The sequence below is a fragment of the Equus caballus genome, chromosome 2 (genome assembly GCF_041296265.1).
Source record: "Equus caballus isolate H_3958 breed thoroughbred chromosome 2, TB-T2T, whole genome shotgun sequence".
NCBI classification, from domain to species: Eukaryota; Metazoa; Chordata; class Mammalia; order Perissodactyla; family Equidae; genus Equus; species Equus caballus.
The window spans coordinates 57,800,683-57,813,485 of NC_091685.1; the positions used below are offsets into that span (position 1 = coordinate 57,800,683).

General features: G+C 55.4%; 1 protein-coding gene and 1 long non-coding RNA gene across 4 annotated transcripts in view; one reads left to right on the forward strand and one right to left on the reverse strand.

The window, feature by feature from the left end:
* Positions 1-1,506: 1,506 nt before the first annotated feature.
* PEBP4 (phosphatidylethanolamine binding protein 4) overlaps positions 1,507-12,803 on the reverse strand; it is a 186,343-nt gene continuing 175,046 nt past the window's right edge. The window contains 3 exon segments of the mRNA XM_070261264.1: positions 1,507-1,651; positions 1,654-1,785; positions 11,860-11,973. Of these exon segments, the coding sequence (XP_070117365.1) occupies positions 1,512-1,651; positions 1,654-1,785; positions 11,860-11,973 (386 nt within the window). The 3' untranslated portion in view covers positions 1,507-1,511.
* Positions 4,121-12,803, forward strand: part of LOC111772491 (uncharacterized) — a 58,548-nt gene continuing 49,865 nt past the window's right edge. Inside the window, exon 1 of one of the 3 annotated variants that reach the window (XR_011436649.1) lies at positions 4,121-4,169. This is a non-coding gene — a long non-coding RNA (uncharacterized lncRNA). Of the gene's footprint in view, positions 4,170-8,082; positions 10,092-12,803 lie in introns of those variants that run through there. The other 2 variants (XR_011436647.1, XR_011436648.1) reach the window with 2 other exon arrangements.

A 12,803-nucleotide genomic window follows, 5' to 3' on the forward strand; every position in this document is an offset into this window, starting at 1 on the left:
TCCAGTGAATACGGGGCATGGCTCTCAGAAGGTACTAACCCCATGCTCAGGGGCAGCCTGCCTATTCCCTCTGGGGATCTCAAGGCACTTTGCACACATGAGTCACCACAACTGCTGTATTCTAGCCAAAGAGAGAGGGGTTATTACCTCTTGGAGGGAAACTGAGTGGAGGGGCATGTTGCAGGGGGTGGAGGGCTGTGAGGACCGGTGTTGGGGGTGGAGTCGTTGAGGAGCCATGGTTTAGCCAGTCAATGAGACTAGGAGCAAGACAAGTGAATGAGCAAGGAGGTGCCTCCAAGGGGTCCTTGGGTGGGAGACCCAGGAGACCTCCAGAGGAGGTCCAGGGGAGTCAGATGTGGAAAAGCCTTTCATTGCAGCCAGCAAGGAGTTTCATCATAGCTTTCTAAAAGCAAAATCAGATTCTGTCCCTTCTCCCCCTCCGATCTACTTATCATTCCCACTGCCTTAGGGTGCGACCCAAGACTTTAACACAGCTGCAAGGCCTGGCATGTTCTGATCTTTGCCCGTCTGTCCAGGAGGCCATGCTATTGGCTTTTCATTTCCTGGAAGACGTCACCCATGCCCCTGCCAGCCACGGGCGTGCGCAGGTGTTGTTGTCCCTCTTTGGCATGCTGTCCACCCCTGTGCCCGCACACAGTTAACCCTACCCAACTTTTCAGCCCTGGAGTTAAGCATCTCTTCCTCCAAGAGGCCTTGCCCAGGCCTTCACCACCCCTCCTCCATCACAAATCAGGTCCCGTCTACACCCTCAGCACCTGTCATGTGTGTTGTAATTTGCTTGTGGTCACCTGATGAATGTCTCCCTCTCCTACTGCCTGTAAGCTCTGTGAAGCAAGCCTCATTTTTTTTTTTTTAAAGATTGGCACCTGAGCTAACAACTGTTGCCAATCTTTTTATTTTTTTCTGCTTTTTCTCCTCAAACACCCCCATACATAGTTGTATATCTTAGTTGCAGGTCCTTCTAGTTGTGGGATGTGGGACGCCACCTCAACGTGGCCTGACGAGCGGTGCCATGTCCGCGTCCAGGATCTGAACCCTGGGCCGCCGCAGCGGAGCGTGCGAACTTAACCACGCCGCCATGGAGCCGGCCCCAAGCCTCAGGTTTTGTCTGCCCTGTTCACGTATGTCTCCCCAGCACCAAGCAGAAAGGCAGGCACATGCCAGGTGCTGACAATGTTTGTTGGACGAATGGTGTTGGATGTCAGGGCTGGAAAGGTCCAGGGTGATAACCCAGCTGCCCCATGTCTTCTTCCTACCTCAATTTCACCACCGAGGAAGCAGAACTGTAGAGGGGATAAGTGCTTTGCTCAAGGTCACACAGTGCCTCAGTGATAGTTCAGGGCTGGGGGTCCCCACCCCTGCCTGTCTGTCTCTCCTGCCCCACCCTTCACCACTGGCATTTACAGGAAATCCCAGCCCAGGGCTGGACATCGACTGATTCCCTCTTCTTGGTTTTTGAAGGAGGAGAGGTTAGGAAACAAAACATCCCACTAGTAAGCGCTGGATGATCTTTTTTTAAAATTTTGATGAGAAGGGGTTCCACACCAGACCATTGGTGGTGGCAATGGGGACACACACCTGCCGGTGAAGCCCAAGGTCTGGCAGGCAGTTATCTCGGCTTGGTTTTGTTCTTGGGCTCACTGCTTCCTTGATCAGGAGCCTGGAGAATTGGCGAGTCCTGGTAATTTTGGGTCATGAACTGGGTGCTTGCTTCAGGTTCGTTCAGGTGGAAGCGGTTCAGAAATCTGTCCATTTTCCAAGAGCCTGGAAGGACAAACAGACCACAGAGAGGCAGTGAGAGAGAACCATGGACTTGAGAGCAGGCGGGGGTGGGAGGGAGTCCAGCTCTGGGCGAGTGGAGAGAGCAGGTGATGACCTTGGCCATTGGGCTGAGGGGGCCAAGTGCCTGGGGTGCCTTCTGGCTCCTGTCTGGAGGGGCAGCCCCTGGATGTTAGCACAGCGTCTGGGAAGGGCCTGCTCCTCAGGGGACAATGGCAACTAATAGTCTGGACGGAGTCAGGGACTGCCTTCCGTCTCCTTCCCCAGTACCCTTTACTTAGCGTAACTCTGCCTTCTCATTCACACGCAGGGGGGAGGAAATGCACCGTCAGGTGGGCTGCCCACTTCCTCCACACAACCCTCTTTTCCTGCAGGCTCTCCTGACCCCATGACTGAGACCTTATGCTTCTTTTCTTCACACCTGGTCACCCCAGCTGCTGGGGCGGAGATTGGCAGAAGGGTCTGTGTTTTTATTTAATCTCCTCCCCAGGACTCCGACCATCTACTCAGAAAACCGTGCAACGGAGTTCCTTCCCCGGCTGTGGCAGAGGTTGAGGGGCGCAGCATATGGCAAGGGCCACTTCTCCCTGCCCCTGAGCCCCTGGTTCCTGGAAGGGAATGGAGTGTGGGTGAGATGTCCCCAGGCTGGGGCCCGGAGAAGCCCAGTCAGCGCCCAGGTCAGAGGGCGCCCTCCTCAAGGGGAGGAAACAGAGAGGCAGGGGAGGAGGCGCATCTTCTGGGGCGAGTGTAGACAGGCCTAGTAGCAGGCATGGAGGGCACAGCCCCGGGCACTGGGTAGAGGCTGAGGGAAGTGGTCAGAGGCATATTCCCACGCTCTTGTTTCCCAAACCCTGGGCCTCAGGCACCCTTGACAGATGGTTGCCAGATAAAATACAGGACGCCCAGTTCAATTTGAATTTCAGACAATAGTTTATTAGTGTAACTATGTCCCACATATTGCATGGAGCATACTTATACATCTGAAATTCAAATTTAATTGGGCATCCTGTATTTTTTTTTTCTTGTTTTGCTAAATCTAACCACCTTCCCTGGGTGGACGGAGTGCTCGGGGAAGACCTTGCCCAGAGCAGAGCTGGGCAGTGGCTGAAATGCTCTGGATTGATGGAGATCAGTAATTGCTGATGCACAGAGGGGACAGGGCGAGGGCTGGCAGCCTAGAAGTCCTCTCAGAGCTGCCCATCTACCGGAGTGTGGTTCTGTCTGTACCCACCACCCTTTTTAACAATGAAGAAAGCAAGTCCATTGAAGTGGTCTTACTCTATCATCCCTTTCCCCAGGGGCTGTTTGCATTTCAAAGATGGTCTCAAGGAGAGGACAATTTTTAATCTAAAGAAGCAAAACAATAATAACGATAATGCAAATAATAATAGCAATAACACAGCTATACAGTGCTTCCCGTGTGCCAGCACGGTTCTAGGAACTCCACATGCTCCTTCATCCTCACAGGGGGACCGCACAGACAGGGCAGCTGGTGGGGGCACATGACCAGGCTCTGTCTGGTGAGGGAGCTTCTTAGGGGCTGGAAGGGAGGAAAGGGCCTCTGCAGGGTCCCTCAAAGCCCATGCGGCTCGAGTGACCACATGTTCAGACCGTAACTGCCAGGGTGAGGGATGGAAAATGGGGCTTCCAGGAGTTCTCCTCGGGGAGAGGCTGCCGGGCACGGAGAGAGCCTCTCCTGTCCGATAGGTTGCTGCTGGGCTGAGAGGTGTGGGAGTGACTCCTGGGGGTCTTCCACCAGCGGAGGAGGGAGGGGGTGCAGTGCCTGGCCATGGCCGTTGTACCCAGGAGCCTGGCTGGCTAGAAAAGAATTGTGGTCTCATGACCCTGGAAGTGTGTGGATGTGTGTATGCTTGCGTGTATGCACGCACACGTGTATGCGTGTGCACTCCAGGGCAAGGGCTCATGTGTGAACTGGTGTGTGGCAGGCACAGGGACGAGGGGGCCTTCCCCACTGAGTAGGGCAGGAAGGAACTCCGGTCGCAAGGAAGGAATTGAAACTCATCACGAGATCAGGGCAAGCTGGCGGAAAGAATCCCCCGCGCCCTGCGGGAGACCTTGCTCCCCTCTTGCAGTGGTTTGCCCTCCCCTAGCTCAGAAGATGTCTGCCACTTGAGCCTGGAGTGCCCCAGGGACCTTGCAGCTCCTTCCCGGTCCCATTTCCGACAACCCTCTGGTTCTTGGGCCTCTTGGGCAGCTCCTCAAACCGGCCTGTGTCCCTCTGGAGAGTGGGCACAATGCCGCCGGCTGCTAGGCTCCTCCCCTGGCTTGGCCGGGACTCCTTACACCCCCGTTTCCTGCCACAGAGGGCGAGAGGAACTGACCCTGTGCAAGTTCTAGAAGGAAGAGGGGTGAGTCAGGCCCTCAGGGGTGTGTGGGGAGAGATGGAGAGCAGGGAGGCTGTGGCTTCCGTGGTCACTGCGTGGAGGAAAGCCCCATCCTGTATGGCACTGCTTGGTCCCCTGATCTGCAGGGAGGCACTGCCATGCAGGAAGAGGGCGGTGCTGCTGTCTGTGCTGGGGCCCCTCCCCTTGTACCCTGGGCTCTTCCTGGGAAGAGGGCAGGGGCAGCCAGTGTACTTCAGAGGCCCCTGTGACAGGAGGCCTCTGGCTGGAGGGAGAAAAGAGGCGGGTGTCTGACACCTGTCTCCTGAGCCACCCAGTGGTTGGAACACAGAGGCCAGGTCTCCTCAGGGTGGGGCTGCTGTGTATGACGTACAGGTGGATCCCTGCACAACCCTAGGGGGCAATGCTCCCAACCTGCAAAACCATGCTCAGCACCCCTGCCTAGACGCTGTTCTCTCCCTTCCTGGGCGGTGCTGATAGGGAGATGTTAGCAGTGGGAGATGGTAGGTGTGAGAGATGTTCCAGATGTGGGCCAGGGAGAGAGGTTACCTCATCTAAAGCTGCCGGGGGTTTCTGAGCCACCACTGTGTGCCTGATCTGACACTTGGTGGGAGAACGACCCCTGTCTTCAACAACAGGAAGAGAGGTCCCAGCTTTCCGACTCCTCCTCTGAGTTTGAGTTCCAGGGACTGCAATGGCTGGAATGTTTGGGAACAGCCCCAGGGCAGGTCTTGACAGTCACTCTCTCTACTGCAAGCTTCCTAGATTTGTGGGCTGGCTTACCAGTGTTTGCGAGTGGTTCATCACTTGGGATGGACAGCCCCGTTGGCCCTGGTAGGGTTAAACAGGCACCCAGGAGCCTGAGAAAGTGGCGCTACCCTAGTGCTCCCCTGCTGGTGGGACTCAGGAGAACGAGACAGACAAGGCCTCTGCCAGGATGTGGAGGCTCGCAGCTGAGGGGACTCGCAGACCTTGGGTCCAGGGTCCCCCAACACTGACAGCCGCCTCCTGGGGTCTGCTAGGCATGGTGGGGAGTGGCTTCATCTAGATGAGTTTGTAATAAAGACAGTTAACACTGGACTAATAAGAAGCTGGCCTTTGCAGCACACTCTGCAGCCCCCGGAGGACGATGCCCCGTTCTCTCCAGCAGGCCCGCTCTTAAGACTTCCCAAAAGTGCAGGACAGTACTCCTCGCATGTCCTTGCTCTGGCCAACGGACATTTCCTACATGACTTGTCATTTGGTCCTCAGTGGGCCCTCAAGTGTTTCCCTCTCAGCCTGGGAAGTGGGGGTTGGAAGCCCACACGGGGAGGGAGGCTCCCGTCCAGGTGGGCTGGAGAACAGAGGGCAGGGCTCTGAGCCTTGGGGCAGCCTGCCCTGAGCTGCCTTGTGAGCCCCTGCTGGGCCCCGGGGTGCCTGTCCTCCAGGTGGGTGAACTGCGTCTCACCAAGGCAGCCACCCTCTCCTCTGGCCTTCCCCTAACCTCCCCCTAGGAAGGGACACCACTGCTTCTTGTCAGGAGACAGTGGCCCTGAAGAAAAAACAAAAGTTGAACGCCAGCTTAATAACCGCCCCACTGCGCGTGGGGCTCCGGTCTGTAATTTGTCTGGCTCTTCGCGGGGCTGGTACAGTAATAGAAGCGCTGATGCCTCTCTGCTGAGATTAATGATGTCCTGGCGGTGGTAGGCGGGAGGTCTGTGCCTTTTATTTTTTGTGCCATTAAATGACATCCAGAGACTTCCACTCAGGAGCTGAAAAGCCCTCGTTCCATCACATCCAATTACTCCTGGAGAATATCTGCTGAGTGGCTGCTCCTGCTGGCTTGAGGGGCTTGTGGCACAGGGGACCACTTTGACTTTGGCGAGGTCGAGAGAGCAGGGGAGCCAGGGGGAGCTCCCGAGGAGGGAAGGGAGAGGAGAACCCAGGAGAACTGGAGAGTGGAAGTGCAATTCCTCATTATCCAGCAGGTGCATCTCCCAGGCCTCCTCCCTCTGTCCTGTGGCTGGAGGTGGGAGTAGGGAGGGGAGACATGAAGCTGTCAATTTAAGCTCCCAGTTATCAATTCCAGTGTTTGGTGATGGAGACAGCTGGCTGGACACCAAAAGTGTGAAATTTGAGCATTATCTGCAGTTTCCCGAGGATCTACTCAATATTACTTTGGGTGGTTGATGTTGGCTTGACTGCAGCATGCTTCATGAAGACGGTGACCCGGGGCCTGTGGAGATTGCAAGCAGTTCCTAGCCAGGGTGCCTGTCTGAGAGTTGCCCAAGATGGCCCCATCTGGGCCGCTGCCAGGCCCCCAGTCCTACCCGCTCTGCCAGGTGGGTAGGGCCCTTTGGAGGCAGAAAAGGGCTGCCTGACACAAGCCCACACAGTGACTCAGGGGCTGGGCCCGGGGGGTTCTGGGGCCTGGCCAGGTGAACCACCATGGGAGGTCATGGGGAGGGTGGGGGTAGGGGCTGTTTTGCAGCAGGCTGTGTGTGTGTGTCTGTCTGTGTGTGTGTTTGGGGCTGGTCTACAGGCAGGGCCCCTGCCCTCCACCTTTGCCTACATTGTGCTTTCCCCTCTGTCACCAGGGCTGCTGGATTTCCTCCCAGCCTCAGCCTCACCACATCAATGCCTCCTACTGTTGACGCTGCTTGGAGCTCTGCTGCCTTCATGCCCCTGGCCTGTGCTTTCCAAAATTTCCCCACAATGCCCCTTGTCTCATTCACCCACGGTGCCCCGAAGGCCTTTAGATGCTACAAACAAGACTCAAATCCCACTGTGTAGCAAGTCTTTGCCTGTCCCTCCTCTCTGACCCCTGTGGGTGGGTGGCTCAGCCAGGAGCTGCTGAATTCAGGTGCCTCTGGTTCTGGGGAGTAGGTTATGGCTGCCTGGTCCAGAACCCAAGGATCCCACCCCATTTTGCAAGAAGCAGTGAGGCGGTGACCTGAGCCTGGTGTGGCCCGTTAGCTCCCCTGACTCTGCGGCACCATCCTGGGCTCTCAGCCTGGGAGAGGTTTCTGGAGCAAGCTTGCCACATCATCCCGTGGGGCAGAGAGGGGATTTCCCCAAATGTGAGGCCAGGAGGCCAGCTTGTGACATCTCTGGGCCAGGTGGCTGAGGTGTAGCATGGTGTAGACCATAGCATCCAGGGAGCTTTAGTCTCCTCACAAGGCTCAGCCAAGCTTTCTCCAGGGAAGGGGGTGGGGGTGCGTTGCCTTGGGTGGCGGCTGCTGCTGGCCAAGGACGCCCAGGGCAGCAGGAGGGACTTGCTTCCTCTCTGTCTCCACACCGGGGCCCAGAAGCCTGGTGGTCTGGGTGGGGGTTAGTGATACATGCAAAGAGCCTTGCCCCAGAAGCCAGAAGAAAGTTAATTTGCTGTTAACTGCCGACACCTGAGCAACCAAGCCACTCACTGTTCCAGGCTTCAGTTTCTTCATTGGCCTAGGGGGAGCAATGGCTGCCATCTTGCCCACCCCACACGGTCAGGCCACTGGGCCAGGGGGAGGTTAGGAGGGACAGGGCAGGCTGGTGGATTGGCTGGGTGTATAAGTGGCATTTAAAAGGTATAAGTGGCCCTGCCTGCCCACCAGTGGGACAGAGAGTATGTGGATGCCAAAATTGTCATTTGTGGGCATGGTGCTCACAGACATGGCTGCCATTTCAGGTGTTAAAGGAAGTTGACGATGAGGTGTGTTTGTGAATGTGGGGCTGTGAGAATGTGCAGATCTGTGTCTGTGTATGTGTGTGTGTGAATGGCATGTGAATGTGCATATGTGGGTGTGTCCCACACACAGACACACACAGTGGTTGGAAGTCTACAGTTAGATGAGCACAGGGACAGGTGGGAAAAAGGAAACGCAGGACAGAGGCGAGCTCTTCCCTCCAGGAGGTTATAGTCTCACGGTGGAAGTAGGGCCCATGCTAGTGAAAAGTGACCAATAAAAAAGAGATAAAAGCCGGTGACTAAGGAAGCACAACAGGGTGTGATGTGAGAGTGTGAAGAGAGAGACACAAGCAGGAGAGGCAGGGCAGGTGGACTGGGAGAAGACAGCCCTGTGGCATGATTTTGAAAAGCATCATGGAGGCAGTAAGCAGGGCTGGCACCCTGAAGGCAGGCCTAGCGCTCCAGGGATGGGGAAGGGGGAAACAATGTGCCCAGATTGGCAGGCAGAGGCAAACCAGCTGTTGGGTGAGAGTGGTGGGCAGCTTGATCTGAATTAAAAAGCAGGAGTTGGTGGGCATTCTGGCAGCCCGTGGTACAGAAGGGTGTGCCGTGTGAGGCGTGAATGAACACTGCATGTGTGGGACCTCTTCAGACGTGTCCCCCTCAATGCATTAACTTGGCTCCTCTAGAATGTAGAAGTCTAGATGCCACATCCAAGGCTGCTGTGAGGAAGAGGCGTAGGGAGTTTGGATGTGAAGATCTTCCATTGGCCCACTCCAAGTATGTTGTCCTGGGGTCACAGAACAAAGAGGAGCCCTGGAGAGGGTGTCAGCCCCTGGCTCTGAGCAAATCCCCCCTCCCCCCAACTGTCATACAAGCTCAACTAGAATAATCTCATGCTCACTTCTCGTCCTGAACCTGTCATTTGCACCTAAGTCCCAGGGAGAGAAGCGACCCCAAAAGACCAGGTCAAGTTAACTGTCCTGTTTGGATGCCCCTCTACCTGGTTCCTGCATACTGACCTTTCCCCTTCAGTCTCTGGTAGCTGCTCCTCCCTGTTCATCCAAGGGACAAAAGTGGCTGGCTACACCACATACTCCAGGACTCTGCCCTCCTTCCACAATATCTTCCCATGGAAAGAAAAGTGGACCAAAGTAAACCCAGGGCCTGTGTTCACAGGCAAGGCTCCATGCCCTGGCCTTCTGAGGGCTGGCTCTGCCCGGGGCTCCATGAGGCTCCCAAACACTGTGCAGTTGCTTCAGAGAGCGCTGGGCCTTTGGAATTCCGACGCTGTGCAAGGGCTGCTTCTGCTTTTGCAGTCACCCCTGGGTTCACCCACGCCACACACTTCCATGCCTCTGGTGGCCTCCTGTCCTCTTGCTCTGGCCAGTTCTGCCCACCACTTCAGCTTAGTCATCTCTAAAGAGTGGCTTTTGTGCGTTACTTCTCCCGTGGCACTGTCTAACGGCTCTCCGTGGTACCCACTAAAGTCACACCCCTGCTGGACCTTCCGGAACCTCCGCAACCTTCCTCTTTCCTCCCTCTTGAGCCTCACTGCCCCCTCACAAGGGGTGCTCCTTCTCACTATTTTTAAATCTTTGCATCTGTGTTTTCCCCACCCCAGAGCTCCCTCTCCTTTACTCCGGGATTCAAACCTCCTCCTTCTCCAGGGCCCAGCCCACGCCCCACCTCCTTCACGTGGCCTCAAGGCTGGGTAGATTTGTAGATGGTCCAGCTCCAACCCCTCATTTTCTACATGAAGAAACTGAGGCTCAGAGAGGTTAGTTGACTTGCCCAAAAGTCAAATCGCTGGCTAGAGACAGCAAATCCAGATTTCCTCACCCTGTGGTAAAATACTTTGCACACTTCCTGGCTGAAGAGGGTGTGTTGTCCTGGAGGGAAGGGGATCCGAAGAAGGGACGAGACTCTCCCTAAGTCCACATGATCTCCAGTTGTCGTTACAGCCAGAAATATGCAATTAAGTGCTTAATCATAAGCTGCTCTGCATTGTTGTTTAAGTGTTTCCAAAGTAGAGTGTAAGCCCCTTGAGGGCAGGGAACATTCCCTGGGCCATGGATCAGGGCCTCTCCAAAGCCCCTAGCGCAGAGCCAGGCATGGGGAAGGTGTCACATGGTGGGACCGGCACCCTGGCCAGAGCTTTCTTCTGCGAAGATCATTTTCCCAGCCCCATTTCTGGAGGCAAACAGAACAGCATGGAAGCCAAAGGGACTCTGCCTGGATGCAAGTCCAGCCCCTACGTGTTCCCGTCCATGAAGGTGAGTGGCGGGGAGGTGCACAACACACTGTGACCTGGGCAAAGATCCGACAGGACTAATAATGGGTTTTGGGCCTGATAGGGTTCCGGCTTCCTTGCCTGCTGCCAATATCACAGGAAGGACACACAGGCCACCGTGTTTTCTGGAGGACGAGTTGGGATCACGCCTCAGGGCCCCAACCGTGGCAGGGGTGGGAAATGTCTTTGGGCACACATCTCCCTTCCCGCCTTGCCCCTTTCACTGCTCCTCCTGGTGTCGCCTAATGCTCTCTCCTTCCCCCTCCATCCCGCCCTCAGAAAGCACTTGATCCCGTGGGAGGCTCCTTCAAGGGACTGTCTGAGCATTATCCCACCCAGGGCATGGGCATTGTGACCTGACGTCTGAGGTGGGACTTGGAAGCACTGTCTTACTTTATGAGACTCCATGTGCGGGGAATGTGGGAGGCCGAGGTGCTATTTCCCAGCCCCGAGAAATGGCAGTGCCTGGACTGGTGGAAGGGGCTGCGTGATGTCTTAGGTGAGACAGGGACCGAAGGAACTGGAGAAATTGATCTTGGCCTGGGCAAGATATATTTTTCTTTTCCTTCTCTCTTTGTATCCAGACTTCAAAGTGTGTCTTTGGCAAAGCTGTTTAAACAGATTTACGGATTGGCAAGGTGCTGAGGGCATCTGGGGAGGGTTCACCAGTGGAAAGGTTGCACCAACTCCACTTCCAGGGTGGCCCAGAGCCTTCTGTGATTGGTGGCCCCTGCTCAGCCCATCTGAGAGGCTCTATCACTCAACTGGTTTCTTTCTGGGCTCCATGCTCCTCTCCTCTGGGGCCTCGGGCAGCAGGCTTGTAACAATACCTTCGCTGGCTTCCCAGTGGGTGGAGGTTGATCAGGGCCACTGGGTGAGAGGAAATGGTTGATGACACTCACCCACCCACTCACCCTCCAGCCAGCCTGGGGAATGTGCTCTTTGTACTCTCCAGTTGGCATTTGTGTGTTCCATAGTACCTTCCCTTCCCTAAAATGGGGCAGGTGATAGAGGGCACAGGGTTTACTTAATTTCCCATTTTCCTGAAGAGAAATCTAAGAGAGAGAGAGCTCAGAGAGAGGCGTGGTTCACACAGTGTCAGGTGAGTCACCTATGGTATTGCAGTGGCCAGGTGTCCACGGCTCTTCCCACTCCCCTTCTCTGATGGAAGGAGGACTGAGGCCAAGCAGGCTGGGTTAACCATTAGGAAGCCCTGGAGAGTGGGTCCTCCCCAGAGTGCCAGGAGGGCTCCTCAGAGAAGCTAGTGGAGGGGGCATGGCTGGGGAAGTCTTTGCCCCACCACTGAGATGGCACTGGGCAGACAGCAATTAACGACCAATGAAGACAGACCGGCAGGGTGGCATTCCAGGGCCCTCTTGCCCAGATCAGACTCAATTACAGGGTACAATTACCTGCAGAAGTGCTGTAGGGTAGCTGTCTGCACATGCCATTCAAAGCAGCTGGGGGAGATGCTTCCCTCTCTGGCTCCAGTTACTCCCTTTGGGACCCAACCCCCTGCCAACTAAAGCCACCATCTTGGTCCATGGGATTTACTTCTTGGGGGAGACTACATCTGATGCCAACATCTCCTTTAGGACATTCATTCCAGTTTACTCCAAAGAAACACCACCCTTTGACCCCAGCCTCCAAGACTTATGGGTAGGGGTCAAGGTCCCGACTTCCCCATTAATGCAGGAAGCATCCGTTTCCACCCCAGAATTCACTCTGGGGGAAGGATGGGAAGGCCTTACCTCGAGTTTTGTTTTCTTTGGGAAGGAGAGAGATGGTCTTTTCTTCCTGAAGATAGATGAAGAACTGGTAGCGATGGAAGCCACTTTGTGCTGGTGGGGAGGGAGGCTGATAGGCTATGGGTAGAAAAAGGAGAGAGGTGGGCTCTATGTTCCATAGTCCCCGGGAGCTCCCAGCTGCTCTGGGCAGGAGGAAAAGAGAATCATTTGTGCCTTTTGTGGTCCCAGCTGGGAGCTCACCCATTGCAAAGCCTTAGGATTGATCTTTGGCAGGATCTCATCTTCAGTAGCTTCATTTAAGAAGCACATTACTTTGGGTGGTAGAGGAAGGAGGAGGTGCGGTGTGGTTGAAGGTCTCGGGTGCTGGCGGGTCTCCCGGCCTTTCTGTGCCAGTGGGGATTGGTGTTGCCCTCTTTTTGCTTTAGTCTATCCTCATGGATTTCCTGCCTCAAGAGAAACTCATCTTCCTCTGTGAGTATGTTTGGCAGCAGATTTTTATTTACTTTTTCAGCATTTCCTTATGAACTCAATCCCCAAAGAAGCCAATTTCTTGGCTGGATCTGGAGGATCTGGAAGTGGTTATGGGGGTGGGTGGGACTCGGTTCAAAGGTTTGATCATGGAAGCTGTAGGATCTGGGCGCTCGGGGCGCCGGGAGCCCACTCAGCCTCTTCCGGAGGAGAAGGCCCACCTCCCTCCCTTTCACTCTTGGTGCAGGAGACAGATCTTTTCTGGGGGAAACGTGGGGTGAGGACCTCTCTCATCCTTCTCCCGAGTCTATGCAGGGCCCTGGGGCTTTGTGGGTTGGACTGGGCCCTTCCAGCTGGGCCTCCTTCCAAGAGTGTTATACCTCTTCCCCCTTCCCTTTGCTCTCTTCATGTCCCTTTCCAAGGAGTAAAGAATCTTCTGGGGGTGGGTGGGGACAGGGTGTTTGCAGTGAGGATGCTGG